General features: G+C 36.4%; 1 protein-coding gene across 2 annotated transcripts in view; it reads right to left on the reverse strand.

Moving 5' to 3' along the window:
- The window catches only part of PGAP1 (post-GPI attachment to proteins inositol deacylase 1), a 93,995-nt gene that overhangs the window by 49,484 nt on the left and 23,379 nt on the right, over nucleotides 1–21,132 (reverse strand). Inside the window, exons 5-12 of one of the 2 annotated variants that reach the window (XM_003825302.7) lie at nucleotides 17,607–17,764; nucleotides 13,324–13,376; nucleotides 12,135–12,201; nucleotides 8,148–8,253; nucleotides 7,354–7,409; nucleotides 5,834–5,917; nucleotides 827–873; nucleotides 417–468 (exon numbers count right to left, since the gene is read on the reverse strand). In XM_003825302.7, coding sequence (XP_003825350.1) covers nucleotides 417–468; nucleotides 827–873; nucleotides 5,834–5,917; nucleotides 7,354–7,409; nucleotides 8,148–8,253; nucleotides 12,135–12,201; nucleotides 13,324–13,376; nucleotides 17,607–17,764 — 623 coding nt within the window. Of the gene's footprint in view, nucleotides 1–416; nucleotides 469–826; nucleotides 874–5,833; nucleotides 5,918–7,353; nucleotides 7,410–8,147; nucleotides 8,254–12,134; nucleotides 12,202–13,323; nucleotides 13,377–16,658; nucleotides 16,700–17,606; nucleotides 17,765–21,132 lie in introns of those variants that run through there. The other variant, XM_034954724.3, reaches the window with a different exon arrangement.

Raw genomic sequence — 21,132 nt, forward strand, 5'->3', positions numbered from 1 at the left:
CTTGACCATGTATCATATCTGTTTGAGATGTCCACTTCCCAACTGCAGGCCCTTCCTCCCAAAATGAGTTCTAAGTATACTAACTCAGCTCATATTTTAAGGCAGGCCATTCAAACATATCCTCAAATTGAATGTTAGAAATCCATCCAGTTCTTTTTGTATGAAGTTATAATATACAGAGATTTAGAGGACTGTTAACTTATAGTTTTTATCTCTGAAAGTAAAAAAAATATAACACTAATTGTATGTTATTCCCTATCAAATGTATTTCTAGAGAAAATATTTTTTAAATGTAGGTTAGTAAATCTCAAGTTTATTTAATACCAAGATAAGCTAATGAAAGAGAATATTTTAAAATGTATATAGACTCAAGTATTTTTTTAACTGAATATTAAAATTCTGAAGCCATAATTTACCTTAATTGTTGGCAGCAGTTCAGCTTTCCATGATAAATCAACCCCTTGCAGGCTTTGAAATAAATATGAAAATATAATTAAAGGACAAATATATGGAAGTATTACAAATTATAAATAAGATTCAGAGGAAAAAGAAACCATCTCTACACCTAGTAGAGGTGTCTATTGAGTCTAATCCAATATACTCTGTCCACATATTTCCCTTAGCAACAAAAATGTTTCTCCTAGCTAATTTCAATGTTTGCAAAAATTACTAGTATATTCATTTCCTTTACTTTTCATTTTAAAAACAATATTATAATTTCATATAGCATCAAAATGAAAATAACAATGTATGAAACTATTCTAAAAGTGTGGTTTCCGAGTATTGTTTATGTTGAGATAAATGAACATGCATTCAAAAGACTTACCACATAGAAGTGCTGTTTATGCAAGCAAAAATCCAACTATTTGTATCCTGTTGATGAACAGCACAAAACAAAACACACTAAGTATTGTAGAAAATAATTATACAAAACAAACACCCATTTTCAACACTTTTTATTGTTATATGATAGGGTGACTAGGAGCAAGTGAAACATACATAACAGCTTATTGTTGAGAAACATATCCAAGATGTTCTCAAAGTCAAATAAATCAAGGATGGGTAAAGAAGTCTAATGTCAACATTGATAGGTAAGCAGTTATCCTGGAGCCAAGAGTACGAGAAAGACTGCCCTGACTGGTTATCTCTCTTTTTTTTTTTTTTTTTTTTTTTGAGATGGAGTCTTGCTTTGTCACCCAGGCTGGAGTACAGTGGCACGACCTTGGCTCACTGCAACCTCCTCCTCCTGGGTTCAAGTTATTCTCCTGCCTCAGCCTCCCAAGTAGCTGGGATTACAGGTACCCACCACCATGCCCGGCTAATTTTTGTATTTTTAGTAGAGACGAGGTTTCACCATGTTGGCCAGGCTGGTCTTGAACTCCTGACCTCAAGTGATCTGCCCGCCTCGGCCTTCCAAAGTGCTGGGATTATAGGTGTGAGCCACCACGCCTGGCCATCTTTCTGCAGCATATCACCTAAGTATTTCTAATTATTGAACCAAAATTTTCAGATTTCAGTAATGTCCATACTTTAATTAGACAGTTATATAGTAAGTAATCTACATTTTTTAAATGAAGAATGAAAAGCTGGAGGTAGACTTTTATACAAACATAAATCCAGAGTCAAGCAATTAAAAATAATTTATATACCGTGTTTTACTTTATCGTTTGAGTTTCCATTTGGTTACCAGCAAATAACTCCCTTTTTTTTTGAGACAGAGTCTTGCTCTGTCGCCAGGCTGGAGTGCAGTGGCACAATCTCGGCTCACTGCAACCTCTGCCTCCTGGGTTCAAGCGATTCTCCTGCCTCAGCCTCCAGAGTAGCTGGGACTACAGGGGCGTGCCACCACACACAGCTAATTTTTGTGTTTTTAGTGGAGACGGGATTTCACCATGTTGGCCAGGATGGTCTCCATCTCTTGACCTCATGATCCGCCCGCCTCAACCTCCGAAAGTGACCAGCAAATAACTTCTATACAACCAAGAATGTGTTGGACTAAAGCCCAATTCCAAGGGCTCCAGACTAAAGCTGGTTATGATTCATCAGCGCAGGATGGAAATGCTGCAGAGATGATTGTGACATTTTAACATATTCTGTATTCAGCTTTAGTCAATTAAAAGCAGTGTGACCGCACTGTGTGAGGCCAACGCAGGCGGATCACGACATCAGGAGATCGAGGCCCTCCTGGCTAACACGGTGAAACCCCGTCTCTGCTAAAAATACAAAAAATTAGCTGGGCGCGCTGGCGGGCGTCTGTAGTCCCAGCTACTCGAGAGGCTGAGGCAGGAGAATGGCATGAACCTGGGAGGTGGAGCTTGCAGTGAGCCGAGATCGCGCCACTGCACTCCAGCCTGGGCGACAGAGCGAGACTCCATCTCAAAAAACAAAACAAAACAAAACAAAAACAAACAAACAAAAACAGCAGTGTGACCTGAGATCTTAACTGCAACTTTTAAGGAAGTAAGAGCAATGTTCTGAGATATGATTATCTAACTAGTGAAATCCTACCAAGACATAAGAGGATGAGAAGCACTGCTCACATAGCTACATAAATTTGTCCTTTGAATCACAGATAGGACAACCAAGAAATCAATGCTTTTATTCAACTGATACTTATAAAGTCCATTCTATGGCCAAGGAATGATATACTAAGCCCTCAGGGAAAATGATGAATCAGGCAGACATAGTCTCTGCTCTCATTCAGCTTACATAAAATGTTAAGACATTTTTCAGGAATATATAAAAGAAAGCTGACAGGAAACAAATAAAAAAGTGTGGTGTTTCTCTGTAGGCAAAATACTTGTGTGAGTCCTGTATCAGTTACCTGTACTTCCCAGAACAATAATGTGACATTAAAGAAGCAAGACAACAGAACAGATCTGCACAGCCTGGACACAGAAAATCTAGCAGCCTGTAAAGATCCAACCCATTTTTGTAAAGCGTTTTTGCCACTACTAAGAAGGGGCCTATCCTCAAAGGTAACCCTCATTATGAAAATTGCTGATATTCCATACTACTTCGGTGTATAGGGAATTCTGACTCATTCATCAATGGATTGAATAGATAGATAATGTATTACTCAAGTCCACCCTAACACCATCAAAGTCCATCAAAACACCATGTTGATATAACCTAGATGTCAAAAGGTGAACTAATTACAAAAATCATACTAAAAACCTTAGAAGTTATTCAAGGATTATTGACTAACTCCTAAAGTATACAGGAAAGAAAATGCTACTGATCAAAAATTTATAGTTCTCAAAAAATTCTGTCTACTGTATTTAATGGCTACTAAAAACCATCAAGTGAAAGACTGACTGGGCACTTTATAATGGATGGATCATGCTGTCACCACTGAGCCCACCAATATCTTTTTCTCTAAAAGTGGTAAAACCAGATATCATGTACCTCCTGGTACCATAAAATAGGCGATACACAGCTCTACTTATAAAACATTCTTACTATAAAAAATTAATCTGAATCTAATCAAGATTCTAGATCTAACTACCAGTTTACAGAAAACATAGGGGATAGAAATACATACTAAAAGACACTATGGGAATACAATCAGTTAAACCCAGATTGTGGGAAATTCTGTAAAACATGTAATACATTTCTTTGAACATTTAAGTAGCATGGGGGAAAGGGGGTGGGGCTATTTATTATAAAAGAGACATAAGATCTAGGAACTAAAGGCAATGTATACTTTGGATCCTGATTCAGATAAACTTAAAATTTAAGTGAACCAAGGAAAACTGAACATGGAGTGAATATCAGATGATACTAAGGAATTAGTATTAATTTGGTTGGATGAAATAATGGTATTATGGTAATGTATAAAATCCTTATAGGAAAACATACTTTATGGATGAACTAATAAAATGCCCAGAATTTACTTTTAAAATTTTTCAGTCAAAAAAAGTGTAAAGAAATAAATGATTTAAGAATGACAGAGTATTGATAACTGTTAAAGCTGTGTTGATTATAAAAAAATTCATTCTTATATTTTCTTTCTGCCTTTATATAAGCTTGAAAATTTCTATAATAAAAATTGAAAAGATTTTTAAAAAATTCACATGACTTTATGTTAATTAATACCCATGAACATTAAATACAGAAAAAAGATCCTCCCATCAGCCAAATGAATAATTTGCACTTTGACAAGCATTTTTCTTAATATAATACTGACATTCTGATTTGAAATTTAGTATTAAGTGAGAAAAGATACTTTAAGCTTTTACTCTCAAGGCCAGAATCTGCCAGGGTAAACTGCCCATCTAGATTTTAGGCTGAGAGATGCAAGTCTCTGTGAGAGATGCAAAAGTCTGGTAATTTCACTAAAATGTAGTACCCATTAGCATCCAGCCCACAATGCCTATCATCTTTTTTTAAAATATTTTACTATATAATCAAATGTCAGCATCTCCAGCAAAGTAATAGATCTTGGTTCTAAATAAATACAAATAACCTAACAAAAGGGAGAAGAAGGAACAGATACAAATATAGAGTGAAGAATCGTGAGATATGCCAAAAAAAAAAAAAATCAGAATAGAGGAAAAAGAATCCAAATTAAGAAACAATCCTGAGGCCGGGCGCGGTGGCTCATGCCTGTAATCCCAGCACTTTGGGAGGCCGAGGCGGGCGGATCACGAGGTCAGGAGATCGAGACCATCCTGGCTAACACGGTGAAACCCCGTCTCTATTAAAAAAATAGAAAAAATTAGCCAGGCATGGTGGCAAGCGCCTGTAGTCCCAGCTACTCTGGAGGCTGAGGCAGGAGAATGGTGTGAACCCGGGAGGTGGAGCTTGCAGTGAGCCGAGACTGCGCCACCTCACTCCAGCCTGGGTGACAGAGCAAGACTCCGTCTCAAAAAAAAAAAAAAAGAAAGAAAAAATCCTGAAAGTAAGAAATGTAGATAAATTATTGAAGTACTACTTAACCTTTCCCTTTTTTTTCTTCTGAGACAGGGCCTCACTTCGTCACCCAGGCTGGAGCGCTAGTTGCGTGATCTCAACTCATTGCCATCTCAAACTCTCGGTTCAAGTGATCTTCCTTCCCCAGCCCCCCAAGTAGCAGAAACTACAGGTGCGTACCACCACACCCAGCTAAGTTTTTTGTATTTTTTGCAGAGACAGGGTTTGACCATGTTGCCCAGGCTGGTCTCAAACTCCTGAGCTCAAATGATCCACCCACCTCAGCCTCCCAAGGTGCTAGGATTACAGGCGTGAGCCACCACACCTAGCTTCCATTCCTAATATCATAATAAATGCACGCTATAGCATTTTTAAACATCACATTTTTTAATAGTGCCTAACATAGTAGGTACTCATTAAAAAGAAACACAAAAATCAAAATCATTATTCTGATACAGTAAATCTAGATAACATTGTAAGTTACTCTACTATCTTAGAGAATATTTGGTATAAAAAGTACCTCAAATTTTAGTATGTAAGCCAATGGAAAACAAAATTCCCTTTATAAAATTCCTATTGAATAGCTTTGTTTAATTACATCTATTCTTTAAAGTACTAATAGAAACTTAGAATTAAAGGGGTTTTGAATTCCATTCCTTCATCACGAACAGAGTAAAATGAAGGCAGAAAGACAGGGTGGGAGACCTAAACTAGAACCAAAGTTACAACTTAATAGCATAGTATCTGTGATAAAAAAATTTTGATCAATACTTTTCAATCAAAACACTCTTCCAGAGAAATTATTTTTCAACTACTTAGATTTAATAGTAATATTTCATAGCTAGGTCTACCAGTAGAATTTGAAAAATGAACAACAGTTAGCCTCTTAAATTTACATAAAATGTACCAATTATCTTACCAGCATAGTGCTCTGACAATAGACATGAGTGTAGATTTTTCTATGATTTTCAAGAGGAAATGTAAAATATATCTTCTCAGATTCCTACAAAAAGAAGGAAAACACTCAATATAGCTGTAATGAGCAGATTAATTTCATCATTCAAAAATCCAGATATAGCAAATGAGTAATTATTCTAATTCTATCATTCTTCTTGTTGTTGAGAACCAATTCTCTAGGAGTGGGAGAAGGAAGATACAGAAGGGCAAGAGAAAGATTAGGTATAAACTCTGTAGTCCCCAGTTTGTCCTGGAAGTACCAGTGTGAATGTACTTTTTTGTTGTTGTTTTATTGTGGGTTTTTTGGTCTTTTAGTTAAGATTTTATGCAGTTCTTAGCTCTGGCCATTGAAAAGGCCTAGAAATGCCAACCCAATAGTCACAGGCATTTCTAGTACCAGATTATGGTTTTGAGATACCACTTCCCAAAGAAAAGGAACAGTTCCTTAAAGAAATAGCTGATTCACGGTTTGGGGCAGGAAATGTACAAAATAAGCTAAAATATCTTGTCCTACTCAAGAGTGAGGAAACTGTTAAAGACAACTAAAGAGCTGTATCAAAAAAACTCAGGAACTAAACTTGAAATGGTTTCCACTGACCAAATATGGAACGATTTTAGTATCAACAGACTGAAAGAAAACATATTTAAATGCATGAGTGCATAATAATACTGGAGGAATAAACCCACTAATGGTCACTAATAAGAGGAAGCTTGTGAGCCAACTCACCATTCTGATAATGAGTAAATATAAGGTAAGATCCAAAGATCCACACAATTATCACTCTTTTCCCATATGATTTATTCTACTTTTGATAAATTTAGTAGATAAGCAGTTTTTCTCTAAGTATATAGAATTAACTAGAATACTATTCTAGTTAATAAATAATAAAATTAAACTTATCACAATTTTTGCATCCTCCTTAATCAATTAATAACTCCAGTCATTCCTCATCAACAGTGGCTAACATCACAAAAAGAGAGAGAGTCTAGCAAAAACAAAAACAAAACAAAAATCTGAATATGAACAAGCAGCTAGATCCAGCTACTAAATCACAGGACCACAACAGGCAAAGGAACATGTTGAATGACTACAGGAATGCAATCAGTAAAATCAAGACTGTGAAACTCTAGAGGACAAATGACTTGGTATTTTTTTCAACAAATAAGTTTCAAGAAAAAAAAGGGGAGAGTGGTGGTAAGAGAAAGTCTTCCAGATTAAAAAGGAATAAGACATTAATCAATAACAACGTATAGGCCTTGTTTGGATCCTGATGTAAACAAACTGAACGTCAAAGAAAACAGCAAAAAAGATAAATTTATGATAAAACTGATTACTGACTAGATACTTATTAAGGAATTATTATTAAATTGTGGGAAAATGGCATGCAGTTATCTTGTTTAAAGAGTCTTTAACTTTTAAAGATAAATACTAAATTATTTCTGGAAAAAACATGAAAAAAAATCCATTGGTGGAATACTTACATTGTAAGCTACATAGGTCCATTTGGACACTTTTACTGGAACCCACATAGATGTCCCTGAAGGTAAAGGAAATTAATTTATTTGCCTTGTTTTGTTTTTATACTACATAGTTTCTTTCTTCTTTGAATCCTGGTGAAATACTTCTCAATCACAATAAAGAAGTGGTTTTCTGAACACTGGCTATATTAAAACAGAAAATCTAGTAATATATTTTCTATATACTCATCACCAACTAGCATTCACATCAAGTAAAGTATAAATCTGTTTGGTGTCCTTTAACTCTAAGGAATTATCAATATAGGAAATAAATATTTCATTTCCCAAACAAGACACATAATTAAATATAACCGGTATAATTTGCTTTATATTTAAATAGACAAAGCAAGTTATTTTGTTAAAAGCAAAATTTATCAGCAAAAGATATGTTGGTAATCCAAAAGAAGAATGAAGAATAACTGATAATTGAGGAACTAAAAGGAGTCAAGAATAATATGGCACTTAGTTTATGCAATTGTTAGGAGAACAGTCATTTAACTGAAATTTTTCTATTTGTCATGTTATTTTCAAGACAAACTTTTTATCAGCAATCTCTTACACGTTGCTTCTTTTTCCCTTCCTAACCAACAACTGCACCAGCATCATCATAGGGAAATTAATAATATATGTATATATATAATAGGATCCTAAAACTTGAAGTATCACAGTTTCAAAGATTTTGTCTGCTATAAACAAATTTACCTAAGATTAATAATGAAATACTTCATTTAAAATTAAAATATGTTATTGTCACCAACCTGTTAAGTCAGAAATTATAGCTGGATTTTCCTCAAAATGTTTTGATGGGTGTCTTATAAAGTGGTGATTCAAAACTGACAGTTTCTTCTTGGAATTTTGAGTTATCTAGAAAGAACATTGATACATTCTGTATCATTTTGTATCTATTGTAATAGCTTGATGAAACATTGCTTCAGTAATGATGACAACAGCCAACATTTATTACTCTGAGCCAGGCACTGTTCTGAGCACTGTACATAAACTCACTCAATCATCACAAAAACTCTAAGAGATAATGATTTCGTCTGCATTTGAAATGTGAATAAACTAAAGCACAGAGAAATTAAGAAACTTGCCTAAGTTCACACAGCTCTTAAGTCTGGGCTGGGATTCACACCCAGGCATTCTGGCTCTAGAGTCCATGCTTTCATTATTATGCAATAGTGTCTCTCAAGTAACATTTAAGAATAAAACATTATAAAATGTATAGAACCAGAAGAGAATTTTAGAGATTCTCTGGTCTTGTGATTCCAATGTACTAATTTCCAAATTCAGACTACTGCCAATACCATAACAAAGAATCCACTGGTCACTAGAGAAAATAAATATTGTCAACTTTCCTACCATAGAAATTACTCTCTTTTATTCTATCCTTCTACCTGTTTTTTAAATATCCTGGCACAATAAAAAGTTGGCAACTTTAAAAAAGTTGTCATCCCTTTAAAAAAGTGTACTGGGGTATAAAATCCATTTGGTATTGACCATTATTCAACTCTCTAGTTTAATAATTGAGGCCCTGACAGGTAAATGACTTTCTCAACCACAGAGCGAGAATGGCAAAGAAGTAACAGTGAGGATCCAGGTCTACTAAACCTTTCCAATCCCTTTGGAAGTCACCCAGCATTTGCTTGAACATTTTTAATTCACTACTTTGTAAGATCATGCATTCCAATTTTAACAACTCTTACCAGGAGAATGCTTTATTTAGAGCAAATAACTGATCCCTTATTACACTGCTATCTTAGATTGGGAGACAGTCCTTCAAAAATTAGAAACTTGCTATGTTCTCCATTCAAATAAAACATTTCTTCTGCAGATAAAACAACTTCAAACATATCAAGTGTTTTTCATTGAACTCTTTTGGTCCCTTCACCATTCTGATTGCCTCCCCTGGATAAACTTAAGTTTGTTGATGTCCCCCTCAAAATATGATGCATGAAATAGAATACAGTTCTCTAGATACGGTGTCAGTAGAGTGGAGGACAGTGGAACTTTTATACTAATTGATGCAAACTCTCTACTTCAAATAACTCAGTCTTATACTAAATTTGTTTGATTTTCTTAAGGGGCCACATCTGTTTGCAATCAATTAAATGTTACAGCCTGTCTATCAAAACTTTAGGCCGGGCGCGGTGGCTCATGCCTGTAATTCCAGCACTTTGGGAGGCCAAGACGGGTGGATCACAAGGTCAGGAGATCGAGACCATCCTGGCTAACACGTAGAAACCCTGTCTCTACTAAAAATACAAAAAATTAGCCGGGTATGGTGGTGGGCACCTGTGGTTCCAGCTACTTGGGAGGCTGAGGCAGAAGAATGGCATGAACCCGGGAGGCAGAGCTTGCAGTGAGCCGAGATCGCGCCACTGCACTCCAGCCTGGGTGACAGAGCAAGACTCCGTCTCAAAAAACAAAAACAAAAACAAAAAAACTTTAAGACTGGATTCCACCATTCTTACTCACTCCCAAGGTAATCCATCTACTCACAAGTTTTTAGCTATGACTTTTATGCTAATAACCACTAGAAATTACTCTGATTCCTGCCTTATCACCATGCTTAGGACTAATTATTCTTTGCATTTTAGTTTCCCTGAATATATATGTTCTGCTTTTCTCCTGGACTATATGCTTCCTGAGGGTTAGATATCATACCTTAAGTTTTTATTTTCTACTATTTAGTCCAGTCAATTACACATAGTGAGTTTTTAAAAACAAAACTCAGTTTCATAAACAGCATTTTTGATTCTTAGTAATATGGTTATCAAAAATTTCTCATTTTCTCCTTAAAATGCATATTTATACATTCAGAATTATAATTTATTACATACTAGTACTATCTATAGTTCTTTTCTCATCTTACAAGTTAATGGAAAAACATGCTTTTATTTATTGAAATTAGTTTTATGTCCAATTTTTTTAGGAATATACCTGTCTGACGTATCCTGTCTCACCAGTCGGAATAAGGTTTTTCTTAAGTTTACCAAACGTCAGTTGAAGTAAAAACTGGTCTAGCAATTTTAATTGACTCTATTATTGTATGTAGTTGTACTCCCTCAAGTAGGCTTAGAACTTTTACCACAGTTAAGTCTCACAGTTAAAACAATGTCAACAAACCAAAAAATGTTTGTGTTGCATGACCAAGTCACAGTGTCAACTCGGTGAAGCTTGTTTAAATCAATAAATATACTAACTTAATACCGAATCTTGTAGCTTAAAATGTGGTAAAACACAAAATGATCTGGACCTTCAGGAGAGAGCTAAGTATCTATGATTCTCTCTAAGAGTGGTTACACAGCTTTCTGAAGAGTTAAGGAAAAAAATCCCTATCCTTCTAAGACAGTACACTACAGGGTAAAGGTGCTTTCCTCATTGTTAAGAATTAAGTATTACCTGGAGACCTATTGAGAAAGAGGTCACCCATACTAGTTGCCCAAAGAATTGGAGCCTTCAGGGGAAATACTCCAAAAATATCCGGGCTGCAATGCTTTGCCATGAAAAAGACTACTTAAAAAAGAAGGAATTTTTTCTCCAAAAGAAGAAGCCAGAGCCATAGTTCTCAAAATATATTTCCATGAATAAGATGACCTGAGGTAAAAGGCTGTTTAAGATGAATAATGGCAATCTGTTCCCAACTTACAGAAAAAAAAATTAAGTTAATGGAAAGAATTCTCTGAATTTTGCTGAAATCCTGCTACCATTTATCTGCTAGCAGACAAGAAAGAGATAAAAGAGTAATGTGATAATCTGTAAAGGATACTATGATTTCCATATGTTCTGCTAATTGAACAATTTGGAAAATTACTAGTTTGAAGAGTTTACACTGTGAAATCACATTACAGACAAGGTAAAACTTATAAAAGTACATAATTTAAGTTCTGGTGAGCTTAGGTTATTCAATAAATTACACATTTCGATCTTACCAGAAAGCTAAAGTGGTTTTTAAAAAAGCATGGTTCAAAAATGTTTAATAAACTCAGGAGGCTGAGGTGGGAGAATCACTTGAGCCCAGGAATTTGAGTCCAGACTGGGCAACATAGTGAGAACTTGTCTCTCAAAAAGAAAAAATGTCTAATAAGATAGATCTTGATGTTTATAATGTATTACAAAAAAATTTATAAAATAGTTTGTAAGAAGTATTTCCCCTACACTTAAAAAATAAAAGAAGGCAGGGTGTAGTAGTTCACGCCTGTAATCCCAGCACTTTGGGAGGCCAACACAGGTGGATCACCTGAGGTCAGGAGTTTGAAACCAGCCTGGCCAACATGGTGAAACCCCATCTCTATTAAAAATACTGGTGGTGCACATACGTAGTCCCAGCTCCTCAGGAGGCTAGGTGGGAGGATCGCTTGAACCTGGGAGGCAGAGGCTGCAGTGAGCCGAGATCACGCCACTGCACTCCAGCCTGTGCAACAGAGTGAGACTCCATCTTAAAAAAAAAAAAAAAAAAAAAAAGAAGGATATATGTCAAACTTTAAGCAGTGGAAAGAACTGGGGGAAGATTTAAGGTTCTTTCACTTTTCATTTTCATTGCATTTTACAAATCATTCGCAGCAGTCAAAGTATTATGAGAAAAAAAGATATTTCCATTTTGGAATTAATTAAAATTGATATAAGGTATATGCTTCTATTTTCATCAAAGTAAAAAAATTACATTAAATCCATCATGGCTGTAAATGATATAGTAAAGTAAAAGCTTTCACTTAAATAATTTTTAGTTTAAAAATACATACTTGTTTAGTATCAGCATCAATAAGATCAAAGAATGCTCGAACTGTAGTCAACTGCAATTGTTTACACCTAAGGAATAAAGTAAGTGTTACAAATAAAACTTTCTTAAAACATATACTTTTGATCAAAATATGCACAATTCTATTGTTTAGTGGAACATCTGAGTTTCCTTTAGTCCTCTAAACTCAAAAATTATGTAACAAATCATTCTTATTAAGCATATATCTTAAATATGAAACCTATAAAAATAAAGCAAATTAAATCTTCCTGGATGTTTGCCAGAATTTTCAGGGTCCTTCTGTTTTCCCTGAATCCCCTCACCTAGCCTAGCCATAGATGTACTATCTACCCCATGTTTATATGCCTGAAGTATGTCATTCTAGCAGATACTACTGCTCGCACAGCCAGAGAAAAGTCAAAAGAGAATCTTTAAGCTGAAACACAATGAGATAAATATATTAGGGGCTGCCTATTTCTTGACCCATATGGATAAATCTAATCCCTACTTGGTTTTCCATGTGCTGCTCCCTAGAATAGTCACTGCCGGTGATTGGCCAGAAGCTCAGACAGTCCTACCAAAAGTGCAGTTGATTCCACCCAACTAGTAAAAACTCAAAAACTTTGGTATTTGATATTAGCTTCATTTGAGACTGATGCTATTGGGTTTTTGGGAGATTATTTTACATGTTGTCAAGAGAACCTTGGTCAAACTGAAACAAGAACCAAGATGAGAGTTCCAAGCTTCTAAATTAATATTTCTCCCATAGTCTTATTTATAGATGAAGTTCTAAGAAAGTTAACAAACCAGGCCGGGTGTGGTGGTTCACCCCTGCAATCCCAGCACTTTGGGAGGCCAATGTGGGTGGATCACCTGAGGTCAGGAGTTTGAGACCGGCCTGGCCAGCATGGTGAAACCTCATCCCTACTAAAAATACAAAAATTAGCTGGCATGATGGCACATGCCTGTAATGCCAGCTTCTTGGGAGGCTGAGGCATGAGGATCACTTGAAGCCAGGAGGCGAGAGGTTGCAGTGAGCTAAGATTGCACCACTGTCCTCCAGCCTGGGCAACAGAGCGAGACTCTGTCTCAAAAAAAAAAAAAAAAAGTTAACAAGCCAATTAAATTACTGCATTGAGGAGAAAGAGGACCATGACAACTCATCAAAACAAGTTATACAAGTATTAACTTACCACACAATGGAGAGGTGGTCTGTTGAGACCCAGGTCTTAGGCACTGCTGAACTCTAAAAGAAAAGAAAAAAATAAACTTACGAAAAGCACATTTGTTATTCTCTAAAAGGTTTGAAATTCTTACAAGCTAATATTTAGAAACACATAATATAGTTTCACTATATTGTGAGGCCTAGACATTTTTAAATGATATTCTTATAAAAGGTGATCCAAATATATTAGAATTTTCTGTATAAATTTCTCTGTATAAAACATAACTCTAAATATCACTCCTGGTTAGTCAAGTTTAAATTACCATTTAAAAATTACTAAAGCAACCACAGACTCTCTCCTAAAGTTTAATGTCTAACTTTTTATTACTCTAATGAGAGACAAGTTTAAGATTCTTTAATAAATCACAGTTAATGTATAAGTTACAAAAGACATTTTAGTAATTTAAATTTTGACGAAACTACCACTTGATAGATTGTAAGATGTTACTTCTTCATCAGTGGTGTACCTAAGAAATACCTAGGCCTAAGGAGAGTTTTCAAACCAAATATGCCTAATCACAACTGCAAAACTACCAAATCTGACTTTCCCAAGCGGGGTCCAGGGTTATATATTTTGGAAAAAAAAAAAATCCCTAGCTGACTAGGATGTATACAACTAGTAAAATATACAAGGACAAAAGGCTTCTAAAAAATATAAGTATTTGCAGAGGGCTTCCTAACAATGGCACAGCACCCTTCAAGAACTAGAGACTCCTTTTCACACCAGATAATGATCTCTCTGTGAATAGCATCTCACACAGAATAGGGGCTCATTAAGTAAATCTGATTTTATTTTTCATAGCATCTCTTTATGTACCATCAAAGAGACAAGAAGCTGCTATCACCAGAACTGTCAAAACAAAATGAAAATAGAAGACTAACAGCATAGATGCAAGAAAATTTACAGAGGCCTAAAATGTCTCTTTAATAAATGAACTGAAAAAATAAATATGTATAACTTCTAAGGAATCACTAACACCCTGAACTCTATAAATAATAATGTATCTTTGGGTTCCACGTTCTGAAGTGGGAGGAATCTACAGCTTACTTGATGAACTTGTAAGTACTTGATATATTTAGAAATTACTGCTGATAGTTTACTTAAAAAAATTAGACAACCAGAGTTCACTGTCGTTCTTAAATTACATTAATGGTCAGTAGAGTAAGAACTCTTAGTAGACAGCATTTACCATTACCAAGAATATAATGCTGGTTTACTTTCATTCAGTTTAATTAATGCATGTGTGCTAGAGTTGAAAACGGAAAGGCAACACAAATCAAAAAGTCAGTTGCTCATGATTGTTGTGTTGAAAACTGCTAAATGTCTACCAAAATCTATTCTTTTCTTGCACACTTGGCTAGACTACAGCTCTTAGCCTCTCTTGCTTTAATATGTGACTGAGATCGGGCGTAGTGGCTCACGCCTGTAATCCCAACACTGTGGGAGGCCGAGGCGGGTGGATCACCTGAGGTCAGGAGTTGGAGACCAGCCTGGCTAACATGGTGAAACCCCATCTCTACTAAAAAAATTTCAAAAAATTAGCTGGGCATGGGGACGTGTGCCTCTAATCCCAGCTACTCAGGAGGCTGAGGCAGAATAATCGCTTGAACCCTGGAGGCAGAGGTTGCAGTGAGCTGAGATTGTGCCATTGCACTCCAGCCTGGGCAACAAGAGCGAAACTCCGTCTCAAAACAAAACAAAACAAAACACACAAAGTGAGTTTTTTCTAATGGTATGTGAGCAGGAGTGATGTGTGCCATTTGTAGGCCTGACATTTGCCTTGTGTTCTTTCTTCCTTCTTGTGGTTGAAGATGACTGGAGCAACCCTGAAAGAAAAGCATTCAAGATGGAATGCCTACTCTCAGCCTGAGTTCCTGAATGGAACCTCTTGGAAAACCACCCACCAACCTAAATATCCACCCAGGGCAGTTACATGAATAAAACGTCAAGTTCTATTGTGCTTAAGTGTCATTACCTGTGTGGGACTATATTACAGCAGTTTAGTCAACCCTCTTGATACAATTATGGTCTCTAACTTAAAAGATTTTCCAGTCCTAATGGATGTAAACATCATTTAACTATTCTTGAGACAATCATTCAAAAATTGTTACTGTTAATAACTTTTTAAAGGGAATATACATGTAGCTATATGAAAAACTGGAATATCTGGAGGCTAAAAAATAAATCTTAGGTTATACAATGGCAAGCTTTGATAAAGTTCCATAAGTAAAATATCTTCATCAGAGATACAGAAATCAGAGATAACAAGCTCCCTTGAAAGCAACACATTATCAGCTGGGTGTGGTGGCTCACACCTGTAATCCCAGCACTTTGGGAGGCCAAGGCAGGTGAACCACGAGGTCAGGAGATTGAGACCATCCTGGCTAACATGGTGAAACCCCGTCTCTACTAAAAATACAAAAAAAATTAGCTGGGCATGGTGACGGACGCCTGTAGTCCCAGCTACTCAGGAGGCTGCGGCAGGAGAATGGTGTGAACCAGAGAGGCAGAGCTTGCAGTGAGCAGAGATCGCGCCACTGCACTCCAGCCTGGGCTACAGAGCGAGACTCCGTCTCAAAAAAAAAGAAAAAAAAAGAAAGCAACACATTATCAAATAGATTAGAAAAAATAGGGAAGTACACACACACCCATGCCTACACACACACAATTAAAGAGATCAAAGTTCTTTAAAAGATAAGCTTTAGGATGTGGTATCAATACAGCATCATTCTCCAGACAAGGTCCAGGAAATAAGTTACATCAAATTTCATATGACTAAATCGTCTGTGTTTACAAGGAGTTGACATTTAGTCTTTTGAGGACTTCCAACAAATATCTGACCAAAATATTCAACACCAAATAGCAACATTCATACCTCTAATAATGAGGTTTGATAGTTTTACTAATTTAGTTCCAAAGCTATTCTGGCTACATCCCAATTCCTCTAGTTACATGAAAATGGTGGGTAATAGCAGAATAGCTTAATAATTTTTGTTCTATGTATGGCAAGCATTCAGTAAATAACCTATTTAATGAATGAACAGTAATCTAAAGTAGGACAACAATAGGTGAGATGAAAAAAGGAGTATCTATGAAGAGGTATAACTATGAAACAGTGACTTTCTAGTGTTATCTCCTAAAAAGCAAAAGGAACAGGCAGACTACATTCTATGCATTTTCTCTTTAGGAAGTAAGTTATATTTGGAGATGATGTGTATACTGAGTTAAGAAGCTAAGATCTTAACTGAAGACTTCAAGGTTAAATACACATGAAAGAAGTCCTAAAAGGAAACTTGACTCACTTTACACAGATTATGTATCCCAGTTAAAGACCAAATACTTGATGTCCTAGCAGGGAAGAATAAGTAGCAAATTAATTAATCAGGTTCTACTTATACTACTTATACTATCAAAGCTAATCATGTTGTTATAAAATTGGTAAAGTTTCATTCAAGTTTAACATTCAGAAGTATGTGATATATTTGATATTCCACTATGATTATATCTAGTACAACACTCAGATATAACTGGATTCCCCTGGATTCCAGTCCACACATTCTTATATTCACAACTCTAATCAATGAACAGGCTCTTATTTTGGACAAGAAACCATTACTCCTCATAAATAAGGGTCATTTTCATCAAGTTTCTAAGATCCTTTGTACTTACTTTTTTTTGTTTGTTTTTGAGTCAGAGTCTTGTTCTGTCATCCAGGCTGAGGTGCAGTGATAAAATCACAGCTCACTATAACCTCGAACTCCTGGACTCAAGTGATTCTCCTGCCTCAACCTCCTGAGTAGCTCGGACTATAGGCACTTACCACCATGCCAAATTAGCCTGGCTAATTTTAAAGTTTTTTTGTATTTTGTAGAGTTGGGGGTCTCCCTATGTTGCCTAGGCTGATCTTGAACTCCTGGCCTCAAGCAGTCCTCCTGCCTTGGCCTCACAAAGCACTAGAATTATAGGCATAAGCCATGGTTCCTGGCCATCCTTTTTACTCCCTATGGACATAAGCATTCACAATTCTGCCCTCCCAACACATTCATATTCATTCATTCATTCATTCATTCATTCATTCATTTTCTCTCTTTCTCTCTTTCCCTCTCTCTCTTACACACATGCATGCCCACACAGCAGTCCAACACCACTAACTCAGCAGTCATTACCACGCAGCTATATATTATTTCTTCTTTCATGCTCCACTGGGTCTATTACATTACTATTTCAATAGAATCTTAAAAAAAGATTACCACAACAGATAAGGCACTGGTATGATGGCTTAATTTTGGTAGAAAAGTCAATCCTGAACGAACTTGGTAATCCCGGAATCCTCCAGCTACAGAAAGTGTGGTTAAATTTATGTGTCGAGCATTTAGAATCCAATAGTTGTTTACAGTCGTATAAAAATCTGGTGGGGAATAAAAAAGAGACATTAAAAAACAGTAGCCATTCCCTGAAACAATAAGATATCTATACAGTAATATTAATATTTAACTGAATTTTTGCTTAAGTCATTTCATCTATAAACAGTTGAGTTATTCACATTTCCCTATTTTCAGTAAAATCAGTATCTTTACACATATTCCTACTTCCCGATTAAATAAAAGTATAAACACTAAGAGTTACTAAAGGTATCAATTAAAAAAAAACAAATTTTACTAGCTTTGGATCCATATGCAAACACATTTCTACATTCCACAAGGATGATGCTTATTTATGAGTCACACAGTATAGCTAAAAGAGAAAATTCTAATATTCTTCGAAAGATAAGAATTTACCATGCTACAGTTGTAGACATTTGTGGTGTTAGTTTCATGGTATATGCACATGTTCAAACTGTATACGTTAAATGTATACATTACAAACTGTTATATATGTGTGGTATTTTATATATCAGTTACCCTCAATAAAGTGGTTTAAAAAAAGAAAAAAAAGAGCTGTAGATCCCTCCCTATGATGGCAGTATCCCAGCTTAAAAAGGCTTAGCTTGGGAGGCTGAGGAAGGCAGATCACGAGGTAAGGAGTTTGAGACCAGCCTGGCCAATATGGTGAAAGCCCATCTCTACTAAAAATACAAAAATTAGCTGGGCACGGTGGTGCGCACCTGTAGTCCCAGCTACTCGGGAGGCTGAGGCAGGAGAATCGCTTGAACCCGGGAGGCAGAGGTTGCAGTGAGCCGAGATTGTGCTACTGCACTCCAGCCTGGGCAACAGAGCGAGACTCTGTCTCAAAAAAAAGAAAAGAAAAAGGCTTAGCAAATCTCTTCTGTGGCCAACCACCACCACACAAGTACTATTTAAATTCTTACAATCTATCAGGACAATACCATTGACATTAGTCTTAGGACTATGCTGCTGCTGTGGAAAACCTCAGGGTTAGGGTTCAACCCATTTATTGTAACAAGTACTTCAAAGGGAAGAACCTGCAGACAATTTTTCACTTTGTCTATTGAAGGTGAAAAAAGCCTAGTGTCAAAGATTAAATTGAGGCTAGGGCAGGGGATTTCGCAATTCTTTTTGTGATTATCAAAATTTAATGCATTTTTATCCTGACATTTGATCCCACTCAGGGCTTCAAACACTGGGTACAGCAAGCTGCCCCCATTAAAGATCTCAGCAGTACTTACTTAGATTACCACCTAGCAGACTGACTCTTAACATCTGGAGAGCCTGGGATGTTAAGTACCAGTGGGGCACACATGCCATATGTCTAGATAGTTTAAAAAGTCAAAAATCCAGCTAATAACCTGTTAAATCAAATATATTTTTTTCTGCCTATCTTTAAAAATATATCATTGAAATAACCTGGAAGGCCAGGTTCAAATTAAGAATTCTCAGACACCTCAGAGTTAGCCACTGGATGGTGGCAGCATGGGAAGAGCAGATCTTCAGTCTCTTACTGTGCTTCTCTTCCCATCCTAATTCGATCCTGCATTGCAAGGGCCTCATGTGCACATGCAAGCTCTGTCTGTACTTTCAGCAGCGCTATGCCTTGGCCACAACTCAAGCTTAGGATTCTACATACCTGCCCTCAGGAAAACAAAGAAAATGAAGAGACCCACACAGGTCTTAGAAGCAGGCTTAGGGCATATAGACAAGAAAAGTCTAGAGGCAGCTGGGCGCAGTGGCTCCCTCCTATAATCCCAGCACTTTGGGAGGCCAAGGCGGGCGGATTATGAGGTCAAGAGATCGAGACCATCCTGGCCAACATGGTGAAACCCTGTCTCTACTAAAAATTAGCTGGGCATGGTGGCATGCACCTGTAGTCCCAGCTACTTGGGAGGCTGAGGCAGGAGAATCGCTTGAACCCAGGAGGTGGAGGTTGCAGTGAGCCGAGATTGCGCCACTGCACTCCAGCCTGGCAACAGAGCGTGACTCTGTCTCAAAAAAAAAAAAAAAAAAAAAAAGTCTGGAGGCTTGGTTAGCTGGATCACAGTGCAGAAGTAAAGATACAGGCTCCACGTGGGGAGGCTACTTAGCCTTCATACTTCTCACCCTGTGCGAAAGGCTAGGGGCAGAGCAGCAGGAACCTCTAAAGTGCAGAGCCCAGTGCAGGGCCTCCTTCCTCCTATTGAAAGGCAGTATTTTCAACAAGTATAAACAGGGAATCTACTTCTGAGGTCATATGGATCTCTGTCTCTCAAAACCTTAAAATTTTCATTCTAATTTTGACTTAGTAAAATAAAAAGAATAAATATAGAATAAAAAGGAAAGACTAATTACAGGAAAGGTACAGGATTCTTGATCCTAAGAATCACTTTCAGCCTGAGCCTTATAGAGACAGAACAGTGCCACCCTCCAAAGCAATAAAACCTATTGAGGGTGCATTCCTCAAATAATTTTAAAAATATCTTTGAGTCATTCTAATTTAATCTATACGGGTCATCTACATACACCACACAGAATGCAACAATATAAAGAGTTCTCAATTACGGTGACAAGTACTATGACTTTTAGCCTTTAATTTTTTTCCTAAACCTAAGGTCATTTAAGATTATTAGACTACAACAAATTTAAACAACTTCATTATTAAAATTAAAATGTTTCCTTATTAAAAGACTTCTACAAGCAAAGTTTTAAATGTACCAACAGAAAAACCAGGCCTCATAATAATTACTGTTGCACCAGATACTTAAGAGCAAATAAATTATTTTTTGGCAATGCTGTTATGTTAAGATGGTTTGGAGTCACTGGGGAATATTTCTCACTTAACTACAAACAAAATTTTCATCAAAATTAAGATAATGCAAATTTTTATAGGTAAGAAGCTATATACATTTACTAACCAGGAAGAATTCTTTCTAAAGATTTTCATCTACTCATATAATATTCCTATAAGCAGTGAGGATAATCTCTGGCTTTTTTTAACAATAAGTTGAGATAACAGACATTTAATTCTTATTCTGTGACATTATCACTATTTGATTAGACGATGTCAATCACAAACTCCTACTTTTCATTCAAAATTCCTGCAAGATTATAGTATTATCTATGGTTTTATTTCCTATGTTAATGTGCTTCAATTAAGAGGCAGTACAGCATGCAAAGGTTAAGAGCACAAGCCCAGAAGCAACTTTGCCAGGGTCAAATACTGGTTTCACTACTTTCTTGCCACATGACTCTGGGCAAGAACGTTATCTTGGCCTTTTTCTATCCATAAACATGAGGATAATAATGGTGCCTACCTCAAGGGACTGCAGTAAGGATTAAGTGTGGTAACACATCACATGAAGTCTTTAAAATCCATAACATACTAAGAGCTCAATAAATATTAGGA

The sequence above is a fragment of the Pan paniscus genome, chromosome 13 (assembly GCF_029289425.2).
Source record: "Pan paniscus chromosome 13, NHGRI_mPanPan1-v2.0_pri, whole genome shotgun sequence".
Taxonomy (NCBI): domain Eukaryota; kingdom Metazoa; phylum Chordata; class Mammalia; order Primates; family Hominidae; genus Pan; species Pan paniscus.